Raw genomic sequence first — 16784 nt, 5'->3', positions numbered from 1 at the left:
ACTGCTGCCCAGACTCCGGATAAAGAGCTTCCAAGCTCGTCCAAGGTCTTTCTCAGCCTCGTTCCTCTGTCTGACTCGCTTGTGCTGGTCTCTGTTGGGACTCTCAGTACCCAGAGGCGGATGATCTCATTCTTCATTCTGGTTACTTTGGGTCTTCCGGGCCAGTTTTGTCAGTAGTTCCACCAAAGGAGGAACTTAGTAATACAGTGTAGCTCCAGACAGTTCCCTCATAAAGTTTGGGTGAGAGGTTTGCATAAAAATTATAATTGCTGGTTAAAACAAAAGCACTCAAAGAATCATATGGATGTAATTAAAGTCAATGATTTGTGGAGGAATCATGAGAGAGACGCTTTGAGACTGCAGATAAGAGCCTGGTTTACAAAAGGGGAAAAGAAGATTTATCAGTTATAAATGGATGGACTGAACACTGAGGCCCTTGGGAAGGAAATGGGCAAACTAGAAGCTGGTGTGAGCTTGCTATGAAAACAATGGTATTTGATGAGTTTTATCATTTTTTATAGTGTTGACAGACTGAGAGGTCAGAGAAGTGCTACTATCTTGTGCCAATTTTAGCATTTGTTTTAGTAAAAACAACAAAACAACTAACATTTATGAGACACTTACTATGTAAAAGGAAATCCTCTACATGAATAAATCAAAGTCTGCTTCTTTTGGAGAGTGTTGGTAGGGTACCTAACTTTGGCTTCTTCATTTAAAATGATGGAGTTTGCCTTTCCCATCTCTCTCATTCTCGACTGGGTAATGGTTTAGCTTGAGACTGGCAGTGCAGGGTAATAGAGAAAACAGGTGGCTTTAAACTACCCATTGCTTCAGGATATTCTGTCCTGAACAGGCTATTCAGCTTTTGGGATCTGGGAGCATTTGGAGGTTGAAGAGAGTTCCTGACCTCAGCTGGTTGAGTTTCTTAAGTAGGAACATGGAAGAGTAGACAGACAGTGGCCGTCACTAACTGGCAGGCCAAGATTCAGGTAACAACCTTATGGAATAACTATGAAGTAGCTTTCATGTTCTTAGCCCACATGGGTTTCTCAGCCAAATTTTCATTTATCATAGCAGCATGTCATATCTGGAGTAGACTATCCCTGCATTCATTTTATCTTCACTACAGTTTTGAAAGGCATATTGTATTTCTGATTTTCAGATGGGGTAGAAAGCATGAATGATTTGATCAAGGTTATTGCTAATAAGTAGAGCTGATTTAGAATACAGTCGTCCAATAACATTCACAGGCGACTGGTACCAGGATGCCCTATGATCACCAAAATCTGCAGATGCTTAAATCCCTCATATAAAATGGCTTAATATTTGCATGTAAACCACAGAATCTCCCCATATACCCTAAACCTTTTCTAGATAATTTACAATATAAATACTATGTGAATAGTTGTTCTACTCCATTGTTTAGGAATGATGACAAGGAAAAAAGTCCATATATGTTCAGTACAGAACCTCATGATTCATGCATTCATTCATGTATTGTCTGATTCATGCATCCAGTCAGTAAAACACTGCGTCACTTGGCCAAGGTCCCTGATATGTTGCAGCATACTGTCATTCTGGAGAGGTGGGACACACACGTGAGGTCCCACAGCAAGCCCTGTAAGCCAGAACCGGCTTGGGTCTCCTGGTCCAGTGACCTGTGGGATTCCTGTTGCTCTTATCTGGGGTGAAGGGCACTCCTGGCTGTGAGTCACTCCCGTGCATGGTATCTTGTACTTTGGAAGTCTCCTCCCCAACCCCCACCCAGGATAAGACTATTTCAGTAATGCTTCTCACATATTTGACTCATGATTAAAGCATAGGTTTCTAGGATGCATGTGTGCCATTTTTTCCCCTTCAAATGTTACGACCTCTTTAGTTTTTGGTACCTGGCATCTTTGGCACTGGGTCTTAACTAAGAGGCAGAATTTCTCTTATAAAATGTACTTATTCAGAGAAGCCCATGGGGTTGTCTGGGGAAGCCCGTTCAGTCACTCATTCGGGGAGCCTCATGTTTAGTCGCTATTTCTCTGTTGCCGAATCTGTGGGGTAAAGAGTTCAGCCCTCAACTCTTGGATTTCATGTACCTCTTTGGATTCTCAGTTTTTTTCAAATTAAAATATCCAGGTCAGCCCAGATGATTTCTAAATTTTGTCAAGCTTCACTTGTTAGTTAGTTATTTAGTGACTGTTGCCATAATCCAAAGTGTTTCTGGAATGGCAAACACTAGATTTCAGTTATTCAAGGGTAGGAGCTAAGAGTTCCAAGTAGGGAATGTCTTAGATTGTGTCTTCCCTGAAGGATGTGACGGAGTGTCCTGGCCTGGTGGGGTAAAGACCAAATGCTGATAATGCAAGGTGTGTGCTTTGGGAGAGGGAATGGGGACACTTTATGTTTAAGAGGGTGGAATGAATCAGAAAGATTCAGAGAAAAATCAGAAAGCTACAGAGAGCGTGGGAGATCTTGTTAGAAGAGATTGACCCAAAAGCTTCCATATTTACTTATATAGTGAGAATGTACAAGGGCAAACACTACAAATTGAAGGATAAAAGACAGAAGGGATATCTACATGGGATAAAACACCAACCAGAAAGATCTGCTTTAAGGAATTAAACTGGAAGAGAGTAAATAAGAAATTTAAATTAATTTTACTCCTACTGTGGGGTGTTTGGATTTAGATTTAATTAAGTTGGAGGCTCTTAAGTGTGGGAGGGCTAAAAGCAGACGTGCTGTTGGGTGTGTAGGATAGTGGGGTGTAGGGTGAACAGGTGAACAGCCCTGCTGTGTTGCCAGCACACCCGTCTGAGTCTGCAGATGTAGCTAGATAGGGCCATGAAAGGAAACGGGGCATTTAGAAGGTGGCTGCTGCTCTCCATTCCAGGTCTAAGTCTCTATTGCTCCCTCACTGGGGACAGAGAGGATGGAATGGCAGATTCTGTTGAGTGGCTGGGCCAGTCATGAGGTTTGAAGGGCTTTTCGTTTGTTTGTGAGTTCAATTACCTGTTGTGGCACAAGGGAGAAGCAAGAGAAGGACTCAAGGGATGGTTTGGGTTTCTCAGAATAGATTAAAGAGGACTCCAGGGTTTCTGGCCAGCTCTGCCGACTCTAAAAGGATCCTAGGAAGTTTCTCCATCTGTATGAGGAGCTTGCCTTGCTCTTGGGCCTAACATAAAATCCACAAGGCGTTTCTTTTCAACCATTAGGAATCTGACCCCTGAGCTCTCTATGATGATGGGCAGAGAAGGATGTGTACATGGAAAGGGGGACCAGAATCCAGGAATCCTGCCCTATTCCTCTCTATCCCACAACCCTGGGATATCCTCTGGATAATTCTCAGTCTGTGAAGACCAGTGACAGCAATGGTGTTGAAGTGTTTGTCCTCTGTGAAGCGCTATGTGTTGACCACAGAAGACGATATATCACTCTATTTTCTTATCATTTTTTTATTTCTGAGGAGGCTGGTTGGATACCCTTGGGCCATGGAAGGAGAGGCCCTCTCCCCAGCTAGAGACTAGTTTGGGTTCAGAAAGAACCAAGAAGCCCATTTTGGAGATATCTGCAACTATAGGTATCAATGAGCCAAGAAGCAGGCAGATGGATGTGTTTGTGCTAACTAAATGAATCTCTTGGCACCTTGGCCAGCAGGAGCCACCTATGGGGAATCTTTCCCTTAATCTCATTAACTGAGTTGTTTATATTGCAAGTAGACATTCTTTAAAAAAAAAATAGGGTTTTTCTGTTTATTTTTTTCTTTTCATTTCCAATTCTAAGAAGAACCATTACAAGCCATTCAGGATGCGGTTGCATTTGGAGAAAGTGCATCATTGCTTGTTTTAATGATGAGAAGATTTAGCATTGGTGCATGATCCTTGAAGCAAATATCATATGTAAAAATTTATATTTACATGATAAATAAATCGAGGTTCATTTTAAACATTTTTTTTTAGAGCAATTTGAGGTTCACAGCAAAATCCAGCAGCAACTGATAGAGATTGTCACATCAGTATGATCCAAAGTCCATAGTTCCCTTTAGGTTTCACTCTTGGTGTTCTACCTCCTATGGGTTGAAGCAGATATGTATTAACACATTTTCACATTATAGAGTCACAAGAAGAGTTTCACTGCCCTAAAAATTCTCTGTGCTGCCAGAGATGCATGTCTGTAATCCCAGCTACTCAGGATACTGAGGCTAGAGGGTTATGAGTTCAAAGCCAGCCTCAACAATTTAGTGAGACCCTGTCTCAAAACAAAAAAGGTAAAAATGGCTGGGGGTGTAAATCAGTGGTAGAGGGCCCCTGAGTTTAATCCTCAGTACTAAAAAAAAAAAAACCCAAACAAAAAAACCCTGTGTGCTACACCTATTTACACCTCCCCTTCCCCCCTGCCCCAGGGTGTCTCCTTTTACAAAACATAGAATATACCCTCCCAGTGGGTTTATAACAGGATTCTTTTAAATAGTACCCCACCCCCATGCCTTTATAATTTGATTATTATTTTTTTAATTACACAAAGAAAGGTGTATCTGTTTGCTACCAACTAAAGTGTGTGTGTTTTGGGAATGTGCTCTTAAAAAAAAAACAGTTTTTATTGCTGCTTGTGAAATTTCAATAAAATGAACTATAACTTTACCAAAACTAACAAAATCTAGGAAACAACCCCTCCCCCCAAAGAAGCTCTTTCATAATAAAAAGAGCCCCAAGGCTCAGCTTTCAGTAATTTTAGTTTAGGGAAATACACAGTGTACCTAAATCAGGCCTGCTTCAAGTTACCTCCTAATGGGGTTTGACCCATGGGCTGTTTTTTTTCCTGGTGACTCTGACAAGGTTTCCTTATTCCTCCTGTTTGCCGCAGGCTGTGTGCAGGGCCCCAGGCCCCCTGAGTCCTGGGGGCCCACCCCTCTCCCCGGTGGCCTCCAGAGCCTGGCGGCTCCTCCCACTGGGTTTCCCTGGAGGGAGGCCTTGGTTTGCAGGGTGAAGTTGAGGCGTGTCCTGAATGGTTCCTTGTCAGCTTGCCCCACCGCATTCCCTGCTTCTGCGGCTCCAGTCTTTGGGGCTTTCTGTGCTCCTTGGAGACTCCTCACTGTGACTTTTGATTTTTTCACATTACGCCTTCTTCCCCTGACTGACTGGGGGCAGTCTTCTCAGCCACAAGGCGCACAGCACAGGCCTTGCCATTCCCGTTTTCCAGACAGCAGGATGGGAAAATAGGACATTGGGGAGGGCAGATGTGGCTTGCTGCTGGCTGCTGAGTTCCCACCCCCGAACCCCACCATCCACAGCACCTCCTTCACTGTCCCAGGGCAGGGGCCACACGGGCAAATGGAAACAACCCATGAAGGAGAAAGACGGCATTTTCCCTCCTTCTCCCAAGTGGGAAAGATTTGTAGCTCCATTTTAGGTTGCCTGAAACGTTTTAGAAAATTACAGGGTGTTGTAACTGAATACTTGTTAGCAATGACCTATAAATATTCCTGTGTGATTACTACTATCTCTGCTGGCGGTGCTTAACCTCTAATCCATGGAACACACACCCCCCCCACCTCCAAATCTGCAGCAGATCTGAGGGGTGGGCGGCCTGGGAGCAGGGCCTGTGTGCTTGTGGCTGTGGGTTTGGGGCAGGCCAGTTCAGAGCATCGTGAGGTTCTCCAGAGGGACCATGAAAGGTGATCCACTTCGCAGCCTCTTCAGCAATTAACACTGCATGTGCATGTGCATGCGTACCCATCCATGTGCATGCGTGTACACATACACACACACACACACACACACACACACACACAAAATGAAACAGAGTCCAGAAGAGGCCACTGACAGCCAGTGGAGCTGGGAGTAGAATTTGCATTCTTGCTTAGTCCAGTCCTGCTTCTTCCACCAGAGAGGCCTTTCGGACTGACCACATGCTATCAACCCGACCCTGGAACATTAGAATGTGCTTGATGAGTGCTTCCCGTGGGGACCCAGGACATGTGGTCCAGGTAACTCATATTTTGGTTCAAGATGGCCCTCTCTTTGTTTGGCCTTTTTCCATTTTTCTGCCACCCCTCACCCAGCACAGAGCCTTGCCCTGATGAGTGGCCATCAGGGCGTGGACTGTAAGGAAGCAGCCAAGTAGCTCTGTAGTCCAGGTAGTTGAACTCAGAGTTACGAATCCTTCATTTTCTTCTTACCTTGTTCCCCTTTCCTCAAGCCATGACTCTCAGTCTTGGGTCAGTTTAGTAGCAGCAGATCGTAAAACACTCCCCCTCAAAGGCTACCTTGAGAGCTCATTAGTGACCTGCAGACACAAACATAAATGTTTTCAGGCCTTGGTAATTTTTTTTAATACAATAAGCAATTATTACAGTTAGCAATTTCTACTAGTTTATCTGACTTTTAAACTTGGATATACGTTTTAAACATTTAACAGCACTAAACTTTAGTTGCTGGAGATGCCTAGGCTTTAATTCAAATCTCTTCTCTGTTTCACTTAAGTATTGTAGAATGATCAGTGGATCCAGTTGAGACAGGTGTTGGCTGCTCAGAGGGGAGGGTGGAAAGGCTTGCATCTGGGTCATAGGGATGGGAAAGTATTTAAGATAGGTAGAGACGAAAGGAAGGTCGAAGAAAAGTCATAATGTGTCCAATTATGAGATGCTTGTTCTCAGGACAGAGGATGTTCAGGGAAAGACCAATTCAAGCTGTGTCTGTCTACAATGACTTTAAAAAAGAAATAGATTTTTTTTTTTTTCATTTTAGGTAGTTTCCTGGTGGGTAAAGAGGAAAATGAAAGAATACCCTAAAAATAGTGTGAGAAGTCTGTATGCAAGCAGAATGTGCTTAACTCTTACTGTTTTAATTATGTTACTTTTAAAAAAGAACTTCAAAGATTGCTAGCCAGTGAAGAGTGAGGTATATTATATGCATTATTCATTGAACCTTCATGACAGTAGGCTGGTAGGATTATGAACCTCATGTTAAAAGGAGAAGAAACCAAACTTAGACCGTGCAAGTGTCCTGCTCATCTTTGCACAGCTGGGAACCAGGATTCAAATTGAGAGCTGTCTGGCTTGTAGCTGTATTGCTCCAGGGTCATTCAGTTTAGAATGAAAGTATCATCCATAAGAATAAAAGGAGACTAGACTTTACAGTTTGTTTGGGGCTAGATTGGAGGCTATTAAATGTAGGGTCTTTAGGTAATGGGGAGATAATTCTTAAATTCTTAGAGGAGGTTGCCCAGTGTCTTCAGAGTTGGCGAAGAACATTGATGATGTGAGGTAGAGGGTTCAATCCTGTCAGCAGATTTCTTCCAACCGAGAGCTTCTGTGATGTCACTTTGAACTCTTTGGCAGAAACTTGCATTAAGAGCAAATAAGTATGTCCGTCCTTACTGCTGATGGACCACAGAAAGTGATGCCAGGAATCTCTCCACTTCACACCCCCTGGCACATTTCCACGCCACGAATGTGGAAGATCACTTATTCGCAGTGGCTGGACCACGTGTGCGTTTATAGCAAGCAGATTGCATGTGTTTTGGGAGGACTGTGAGTTTGCCTTTGTCTGGCTTTGTGGACCGACTCCATGAAGCTAGCATGCTGTAATAGAAAGCACCTGGGATCTGGAACCCTCTGCTCTTGGTATGGAATATCACTTGCACCTTTCATCAACAGTGTAGTCCCAACCCCACAGAATTCTTGTAATCACAGAGCAAGGAAAAGACTATTCAAATCCCCTGTGAACCTATGAAGCTTGATTAAAGTACTTATGCAGGATAGCAAAATGTTACCGTGTCATTGTCTTTGAAGGAATGACACTGAATTTTTATACTTTGTGAAAGTGCTAGCAGGATCCAGAAGGGATCCTCTTCGAGGCTTGCTTTGTTCCTTTCTCTGTGTTGACAAGTGATACCTCTCTCTATTAATGCCATAGGCTGGCATCAATCATGGGCTGACTCTGGCCTGAGCCCTGTACCAGCAGTGAGATGTTGACATGTCTGCTGAGACCTGGAGCCCACAGCTGCCAAGGAGATCCAAGTGGTACCATTTGGCTGGCCTGAGTCACAGCATCTGGTTGGCACTTGCTGGGTTTATCTTTTAGTTCACGAGTCTTTCCCCTGAACTGATTCAGTTGCTTACCTTTTCTGAGTTCCTTCGTGTGGGCGGCTGGTTAGGTGCAGTTGGTCCTTGCTTCTTGGAGGTTCTTTTCTCTAGAGAGGAAAGTTTGATAACAACTTTGGATGTTTCAGGACCGTCTATCATGAGGACTAAATTGTTTCATAACGTGATAATTACTGTATCATCATCCAAAGTAGGGGAGACTCTGGGAAGGTTAGCAGAGCTAGTGAAGGTTTATTATTGGTTATCCAGGGGATGTTCATGAAAACATTCATTAGGGCTGCTCAGGACAAAGAAAAAAGAATGTCAGCAGAGTAACCCAACCTGGGCAGCTTCGCCTTCCCTCCGGGTAGAATGGGATTCCAGAAGTTTAGCAGAGTCAGCGTAATTGGCCAGGGTTGACGCTTTTCTTCAGGGGACAGAATTGTGGCTCAGACATGGGGGCCCTGTGAGTTCATCTTTTGCTTTTGCATATTCTGTTCTGTGTTATTTATTTCTCTTTTTGTTACTTTAATTTGGCTCTTAAAAAAAACTTCGTCAAACACTGGCAGAATATTCACCATCAGTCAAGCATGAATGTTTTGGGGGAGCTCCTTAGGGAACAGAGGCTGGCTTCAGGTTATTGTATCATCAAGAGTCTGGTTCTAATCTTAGCCTTCTGTGGTTCTGCTCCTTGTGACTCACAAGGGGTCTGGATTTGCAGCGTGACCTGGAGCTTTTAGAATGAAGGACTTGGGCCCTGCCTAGACCTGTGTCAGAATCTGTGTCTTAAGATGCCCAGGTAATTCATATGCACTACCCTGAACGGTAAGCTCAGGGACAGCATTTGGCAGCTGAAAAATCTATGAATTTTCCTTTGACCTTGGGCATATCTGAACTTCTGGGAACTTCCTGCTGGTGTAGGAAGAAGGGTGGTGAGTGGAAGCCAAGTCAGCCTTCAGTGGTCAAAAATGAAGTGACTGCAGAATCATAGGTGGTCGTGGTGGTTTCAATCTGCAGATGCCTTTGACATCTAATTTAAAATCTCTGAGGGTGGCTCATAGAATGTGAATATCTTCAAAAAAATTCCCTGATGTTCAAGCATATTTATTACAATGTTGCGCATCATAAAAATACCTTTAAATGTTCCTCAAGAGGAATGAGTAAATGCAATGGAATATAATCTGGAAGTTTGATGAATGAAGTAGAGCTAGATGTATAAATGTGGCTAAATCTAAACACTGTTTTTGAAGGAAAAAAGTTGCAGGGAGATGTTTGAAGCGTGGCACTATTCATTTAAAGCTTAAAGATAACATATGAAAACCTGTATATGGGTGATACACTCAAGGTCAGGCTAATAGTTAGTTCTGAGAACGAAGATATGAAGTGGGTGGGAGCTTCCACGGTCCCTTCAATATATTCTGTCTCTTAAAAATGAAGGTGTAAGGGAGGGAGAAAGGAAGAAGGGAGGAAAGAGCAGAGACGAAAAGGTTGCAGAAGCAAACATGGAAAGTAAGATTCTTTTAAAGGAATGAGAACGTACTTGTTGGGGATACTGCTACCTGTAATTTTTCTGAATGCTCGAGGTGTTTCATTATAGAACAACAGCACTCTACTCCCCTGGGAACTGGGCGGCAGGCAGTTGGAATGGTTGCTGAGCACTCCTAATGACCTCCCATTTCCTAACGTGTGTGTGCCCACGAGTCCCCCACCCCCTCTCGTCTTCTCAGACACCCTGCCCAGGGCCTGCAGCACCCCTGCGTTCTGTGCTGATGAGATGCAGCCTTTGCTGCACTCGTGATGCCAGGAAGCCCACCCTTGAGACCCTGGAGGGACCCCGCCCACCTCAAGGGCCTCCTGCCTGCGGTCCACTCTCTCCTTTAGTAAGAGGCTGTGTCCTGACCTTAGAGCACGAGCCCCAGGGTCAAGTCCCACCTTCCCTTCCTGCATTCATTTTCACATCTTCTCTTGTTCCGTTCCATGGTGGGACTCCGTTGTTCGTGTGAACCCCAAGGATTTTCATTGCTTACCCCCAGGGTCACTGCTAGCAGTTAGTTCTCGTACTGCTGTATCTGCTTTCTTGACTTTCTTTCCATACCAGAGGTGTTCCTAAAGTTTAGTCATTAAGAATGTCACATGCTGGTCTGTGACTCAGGAAATGTTCAGGAAGGCAGAAGTGTCTAAACCCGCTGGTGCCCAGGTGGACTTTTAAATTATTATTATTTTTAATATACATTATTGTGGTGATTCTAAATAGGGGTGATTTTCTGTCCCTTAGGATGGTCATTTGGCAGTGTCTGGAGACCTTTTGGGATTCACCCTTGGGGGATGAAGTGAAGGCCAATGAATCCTGCAGTACACAGAACCACCTCCCCCTTCCTCCCCTGCAAAGAATTATCCTGTCAAATGTGTCAGTAATGCCAAGGTCGAGACATCCTGCTCTGCAGGTCCCCACCACTGAGGCACTGGGAACCAGAGGTTGGCCTCGGGTTCTTGTATAATGAAGAGATCTGGTTCTGATCTTAGGGTGAAGTTGTTTCATCTCATTTAAGGTGGGACAGTAGAAAAAGGGATCTGGGAGTCCCCTGGATTGTCATGTCCATGGCATGGTAGAGGCCACAAAGATCATGGCATTGGAGGTGGAAAATGGCAGTGGTGCCCAGTGAATCGCGCCATCTTCCAGCCCATCATCTGCTGTGGTATCGTGCCATTCCTCTCCTCAAGGAGTGGAGTCTACTTTCCCATCCTGTGAGTCTGGGCTGGCTTTGTCACTTGCCTCAACCAGAACAATATAGGGAGAGGGATACTGTGTGACTTCCAAGGCCATTCGTCTTCTCCCTCATGTGAAGAAGCTCAGCCTGATTCAGCCTCCTTGGAAAGGACCCAGGGGACTAGGGGTCCCAGCCCAGCAAAGCCTCTGCCAACGCTCCCGTCACTGAGGGTGTTACCGGGGAACCCAGTAAAATCAGCTCACCCCCCACCCCAAAACCCACCCAGCAGTGAGAAATACTAAACCATGGTTATTTTAAGCCACTAAGTATTGGGGTGGTTGATAGACAGAAATACACAACTGGCCGTTGCAGGTAAGTGGCTTCACATGAAGCTCTGCTCCGTGTGTTTGCCTTCGAGTGTTGTGCAAATACCCTCTTTGTTTCTTGCAGCACTTCTCAGAACTTCTGGATGAGTTTTCCCAGAACGTCTTGGGTCAGCTCCTCAACGACCCTTTCCTCACAGAGAAGAGTGCGTCATCGTCGTCCATGGAGGTGGAGCCATCCCCGACGTCACCCGCGCCCCTCATCCAGGCTGAGCACAGCTACTCCCTGAGCGAGGAGCCCCGGGCCCAGTCACCCTTCACCCACGTGGCCACCGGTGACAGCTTCAACGATGGTAAGAACCCAGCCCAGGGAAGCACCTGCGATGCTGGCACCTTTGATCCTGAGCTGCTTAAGGGGGTGGGTGTGAGCCGTGTCGCCCTTAGCACCCACTTTAGCCAAACAGCTGCTGCGGGCAGGGCCTAGTGCTTGGGCTGTGGGAAAACACCCAGAGGCACGGGGCATGTTCCTCTACACTGTGTCCCTGAGAACTTGCTATAACTGAGTAATTGCACGTTATTGTTAATGTGTCTGCCTGTGGCTTGTCTGGGCAGCTGAGCAGCCATTTGTAAATCAGATTGGCCCTCTGGTTGATCATTCCCTCCCATCCAGTAAGTCCATTGTGTCAATAAATGGTGCTGTTTTTCTGAGAAAGAATTTTTATCACTACTCTTCTTCTTAGAAGCTTCTTGGGCATCTCTTAACTCATTTCCAGCATGTTCCATTGACCCCCACTTGTCTGAGATCTTGGTGAGTATCCCCAGACTTTCCTATTGATATAGGAATACTAGACCAATCGATCACGCCAATCAGCAGTACCATAAATACAGTGTTTGTTGAAAGTCTAGTTTTTCTGGATTGAGAGGTGCTAAGATATTTTGACCGTTACTTTATGGGCCGTTCATTGGTATATGTTATATCTTTTAAACTCTCCAGGGCATGTGCACCTTTCTTATTATACTGTGTTTTGTTTTCCTAGAGGGATCACCAGCTATTTTAGTATTTGGAGTATGTTTTCAAAAGCTTATTCTCTGTTCTCAGCTCAGCATATGATATCTTCCTCAGAGGAGGGTGACTTGGGGTGGCAGGGGCGGGGGGAGTCACTAAGTTGACTTTCTTCAATTTGGCCTGAGCATTGTCCTTCCACTTTCTGTGCCACTGTGTGCATAGCAGCACCTTTTACAGGTGGCTGCCTCCAGAACTAGTTTCCTCATGCCCCCCTATAATTAAAGGCAGATGCTGTACCCACCTCTTGAATAAGGCAGAAGGAGGTGGAACTCCTTCTCCAGTGCGGTTCATAGATCTGCTAAGAACCAACCCTGGTACCAATAAAACATCGTATCTTGGAACAGAGAATGTTGTGGGTGGTAAAACTTTCCATCTCAGATGCATTCTTCCTTTGAAGGCAGCTATGCTGACCATCAGGCCAGGAAGTGTGGCCTTCTGTTCTCAGAGAAAGGCAGATCTGTTAGTGGGTTCTCTCTTGCTGGACCCTGCTGGAGGCTTAAGTATAAGCTCAGATCTGCCCCTGACTCCCTGTAAGAGTTTAGATGCATGATTCTTTAATCTTTTTTTCTCTATAGTTTGTCGATTTTTTTTTTTTTAACTTCAGATCAGGAGAACAGGGGAAGGGGAGGCCTCCTCCTTTTCCTCTTTCTTCTCCCCTTCTTCTCCCTCTCTTGCTGATCCCTTGCTTTCTTATTTAAATTGCTTTCAGGAATGATTTCGGTTCCTGCCGTCTGTCATAATTAAATACTGTTGCCCCCTTATCCTCATAGCATAGTCCGTTACTATAACAATATACCATAGCAAGTTATTTAAAACTCATGCATTGTTTATTTCTAGAATTTTCCATTTAGTGTTGTCAGACCATGATTGACCGTTGGTAACTGAAATGTGGAAAAGAAAACCATGGGTAAGGGAGGACTACCATGTTCTTCATTCGTCACTGTGTGTAGGAGAGCTGTAGGAGGTCAGCCCTTCAGGGTTTTAGCTTAGATAAATTCAGACAATCTTAGTTTTGTTATTTTATAAATGGATGTTAGCTTTTGATGAGTGGTCAGACTACATGACCATTCCAGTTTATTCCAGTCTTTAGGTCCTCTGTGGAGATGGTTCTTTTTTTTTTTTTTTTGAGATGGTTCTTTATAACAGCTGTACCCACCTTGGCTTCAAGTTTCCCCCATGCTTTCTTCACTGCTTTGCCTACCTTATTCTACACTTTCTCTGATGCCTGTAATTCCAGTCCTACTTCCTTTGGGGAATTCATTCCATTTCTCTTATCTTGGTTATCTATTGCTGGGTAACAAATATTCTCCAAATTAATAGCTTAGAACAATAACAATCGTTTATTCCGTCTTGTGATTTCTGTGGTAGGTACTCAGCATTGACTCTCCAGTGTGGTTTGGGTTTAGAATCTTTCTCGAGGCTTAAATCAGAGGCAGACTAAGGCTACCTTCAACTGATAACCTTCCCAGGGTAGAGCTCTGCTTCCGAGATGGCTCCCTCACTACCCAGCTGGCGAGTCAGTGGGGTGAATTGGTTGCTCTTTGTGTGGGTCTCTCCATGGGGCTGCTTGGAGGTGTCCATTGCAATGCCCTTTCTAACATGGCCAGGGAAGTTGTTCTGTTGGTGGCACAGGCAGGGCTGATTCACGGTGGTGGTAGGGGATTGTAAAAGAATGTGACCACCAGGAGGCCAGGATCCCTGGAGCCATCTTGGCAGCTGACTGCCACACCTCTCCTCACAGTGACGTCTGGAAAGTGACCTTCTTCCCTGTCTGAACTCTTCCACCCCGTGTTATCCGTGCCTTACGTTGTTGCCATTCATTCACCAAGAAGTTCTTAAGATCTGATGTAAGGCACTGGAGGACAAACAAAGGAAAAAAATCCTTCTTTGCTCTCACACAACTTATCAAGTGGAGAGATTAGAAAGATACAGGACTGAGTGTACGGCTGTTAAGCACGCGCCGGCAGGTTTAAGGTTGTGTGCTCTGTGTTCCAATCCTACTTCTCCACTGGCTACTGGTGGGCAGATTTCTTATTTTTCCAAGCCACTGTTTCCTTACGGGTAAAACCAGGATAATAACAAACTCCTTCCTGCCTTCTTGTGACGATTATGTGACATACTTCAGTGCCTAGCTCAGGACCTGACTGACAGGAAGGAGAATGTTTTCATCTGATGTTATAATTGTGATTATTTAAAACCAAGAGCTGTGTTATGGTTTGGAAATGAGGTGTTCCCCCAAATCTCCTCTGTTACTGCAGGAATGTTCAGAGGTGAGATAACTGGATAGTGAGGGCTGTGTGTAACCTATCTGTCCACCCTCGATTGAATGGACTGACTGGGTGTTAACTGAGGGCAGGTAGGTTGTGGCTGGAGAAGGTGGGTCACTGGGTGTGTACCCTGGAGTGGTTCATCTTCCCTGCACCCCACTCCCATTTCCTGGCTGTCATGAGGGAAGTAGCTTCCCTCCGCCATGCCTGTCCCCCATGATGTTCTGCTTCACCTTGGGCCCACAGCAATGGAGTCGGCCATCTATGGACTGAGACCTCTGATATCATGAGCCCAAATTGACTTATTCTTCTCTAAATTGTTTTTGTTGGGTATTTTGGTCATAGCAACTGCAAAAGATGCTACAACAAGCTGAAGAGGTCAAGAGGATCTTGGATATTCCGGAAGGCTTTTGTAGAGGATTTCAGAATTTACCAACCTGTGTTCTACAAAGAACTCCAATGGGTACTGAGCTTTCCACCGTATTAGTGGATTATTCTGTTTTCATTGGTCATTTTTTATAATCCTCTGGAGGACAGCCAGCTACACACCAGCAGGAGCTGATTCCTTAGGATCCGTGAATAGCAATGTTTCCTTAGAGAGTAACTAGGGTGTAGTCAGTACTCCAACATGTTCTGTGAAATGAAGATGTAAGATATTTCATGAAGATTGTTAGATATTCATTTTTGTTCATATTTTCCCCCTCAAATCTTGAAACAGATTATTCTCTAGGATGAAGCTGACCTCATAACATGGCTTTTGAGAGTCTTTGTGGCCGGATCAATTGCCCTTTCCTTCCCTAGGTCCTTCCACTCCCTGTCCACATGACTCTAGCCTTAGCTTTTCCACTGTGTGACTTTATTGACACTCAATCCAGGGCCTTCTCCCACCCTCTGCTCCCACCCTCCTGCCTTTCAAGACCCATTACTTTCCCCAGTCAATTGGCGCCTTTTCATCACATTTCCATAAAGCTTTCTTGCCATTTCTGCAGAGATGATTCCATTTGTTCCTGTATTTTAGCCATCCATGTAGCTGTCCATTCTCTTCCATATTTTGAGATGACTGAGGTCAAGTACAATTCTGTGTCTCTGATACCTTGCATTGTGCCAAGTAGAAGTTAAGTGTTTTATAAATGCTTTATGTTCATTTTTAAATGTTCACAGCCATTTTTAATTATCTACCTTATGCACGACAGTTACTGATACACAGAAAAATACATCATAAAAAGGGATAGGAAGTTGGAGAAGAAAGAGTGTTAAAATTTGAATTAGGACAGACAGGGAAGACTTTACATTGAAGGTGACATTTGAGTAGAGGTCAGCAGAAGCCTCTCACATAGAGGCTTTTAGACAGAGGAATTAGCAAGCTCAAAGGTCTTGTATCAGAATGTGAAGAGAATATGTTGGTACCCATATCGTATTAGGACAGTAACCTCTCAGGAGGAGTCAGCCATCCAGCAGCCTTGCCGTTCTAGAAAGTGAGGGTTGAAAGCAGCCTACACAAACGTGGCAGACTAACTGTGCCTTTATTGACACTCAGTTCCACGTCTGTTTGTTGAATGCCTTCTATGTATCAGGGACCATTCTAGATACTTGTGGGACATAACCGTGAAACCTAGACCCTGCCTCTGAGAAGCTCAGAGTCTGGTGAAAGTGCCCTGTTATACAAACACGTTATAGTCAGAAGGGAGCAATGTCCCAAGAGGAAATTATTCTGTGTAAGTTCCCAGGGGAGAGATCACACCCATTGAAGATTACAGGAAAAGTTGCGTGAATGGAGCAAAATTTCACTTGGGCCTTGGAGCACTGCCCAGACTTAGTCCCATGGAGATGGCTGGAAGGAAGCATATGGGGAGTGGAGGGCTGGGGCACTGATTCTTTTGCAATAAGATCCCTAGTGAAAGATTGAAAATAACCAGACTTCGAAAAGTTTAGGGTTCCTTTCTCTTTCATTGTTTTTTTTTTCACTTTTATTCTAATGAATTTAAATACAACATAAAGGAATTATGAGTGCCACCTACACTAATGACTTAGAATGGGGATAAATAATTAGTGGATGTTTTTCAGGAAGCCTTTCTTATCATGAGGCCCAAGCACACACCATTTGCACCTTCCGTTTCTAGGTCCTGTGCTGCAACAGATTGTGCTGATCATTTGCCGAGCACAGGCAAGGGACGTGAGATAGATTTTGCAGAGTTTCTGGTCTACAGTTTATTTTTGTTGAAGTTTCAATGTTTTCTCTAAGCAGATGCTATTTTCTGATAATAGCAAAGGCTTTTTTAAATTTTTTTTGTAAGTAAAAGATAACAAATATGGTTAGTAACTGATTGAGATATAGAAAGTCAAAATTAG

General features: G+C 44.4%; 1 protein-coding gene across 1 annotated transcript in view; it reads left to right on the top strand.

Annotated features, from left to right (window-relative positions):
* Nucleotides 1-16784, top strand: part of Creb3l2 (cAMP responsive element binding protein 3 like 2) — a 113369-nt gene that overhangs the window by 55692 nt on the left and 40893 nt on the right. The window contains exon 2 of the mRNA XM_005332410.5: nt 11230-11455. Within this exon, the coding sequence (XP_005332467.1) occupies nt 11230-11455 (226 nt within the window). The remainder of the gene's footprint in view (nt 1-11229; nt 11456-16784) is intronic.

The sequence above is a fragment of the Ictidomys tridecemlineatus genome, chromosome 2 (assembly GCF_052094955.1).
Source record: "Ictidomys tridecemlineatus isolate mIctTri1 chromosome 2, mIctTri1.hap1, whole genome shotgun sequence".
Lineage (NCBI taxonomy): Eukaryota > Metazoa > Chordata > Mammalia > Rodentia > Sciuridae > Ictidomys > Ictidomys tridecemlineatus.
This window is presented reverse-complemented; position numbering and strand designations above follow the sequence as displayed.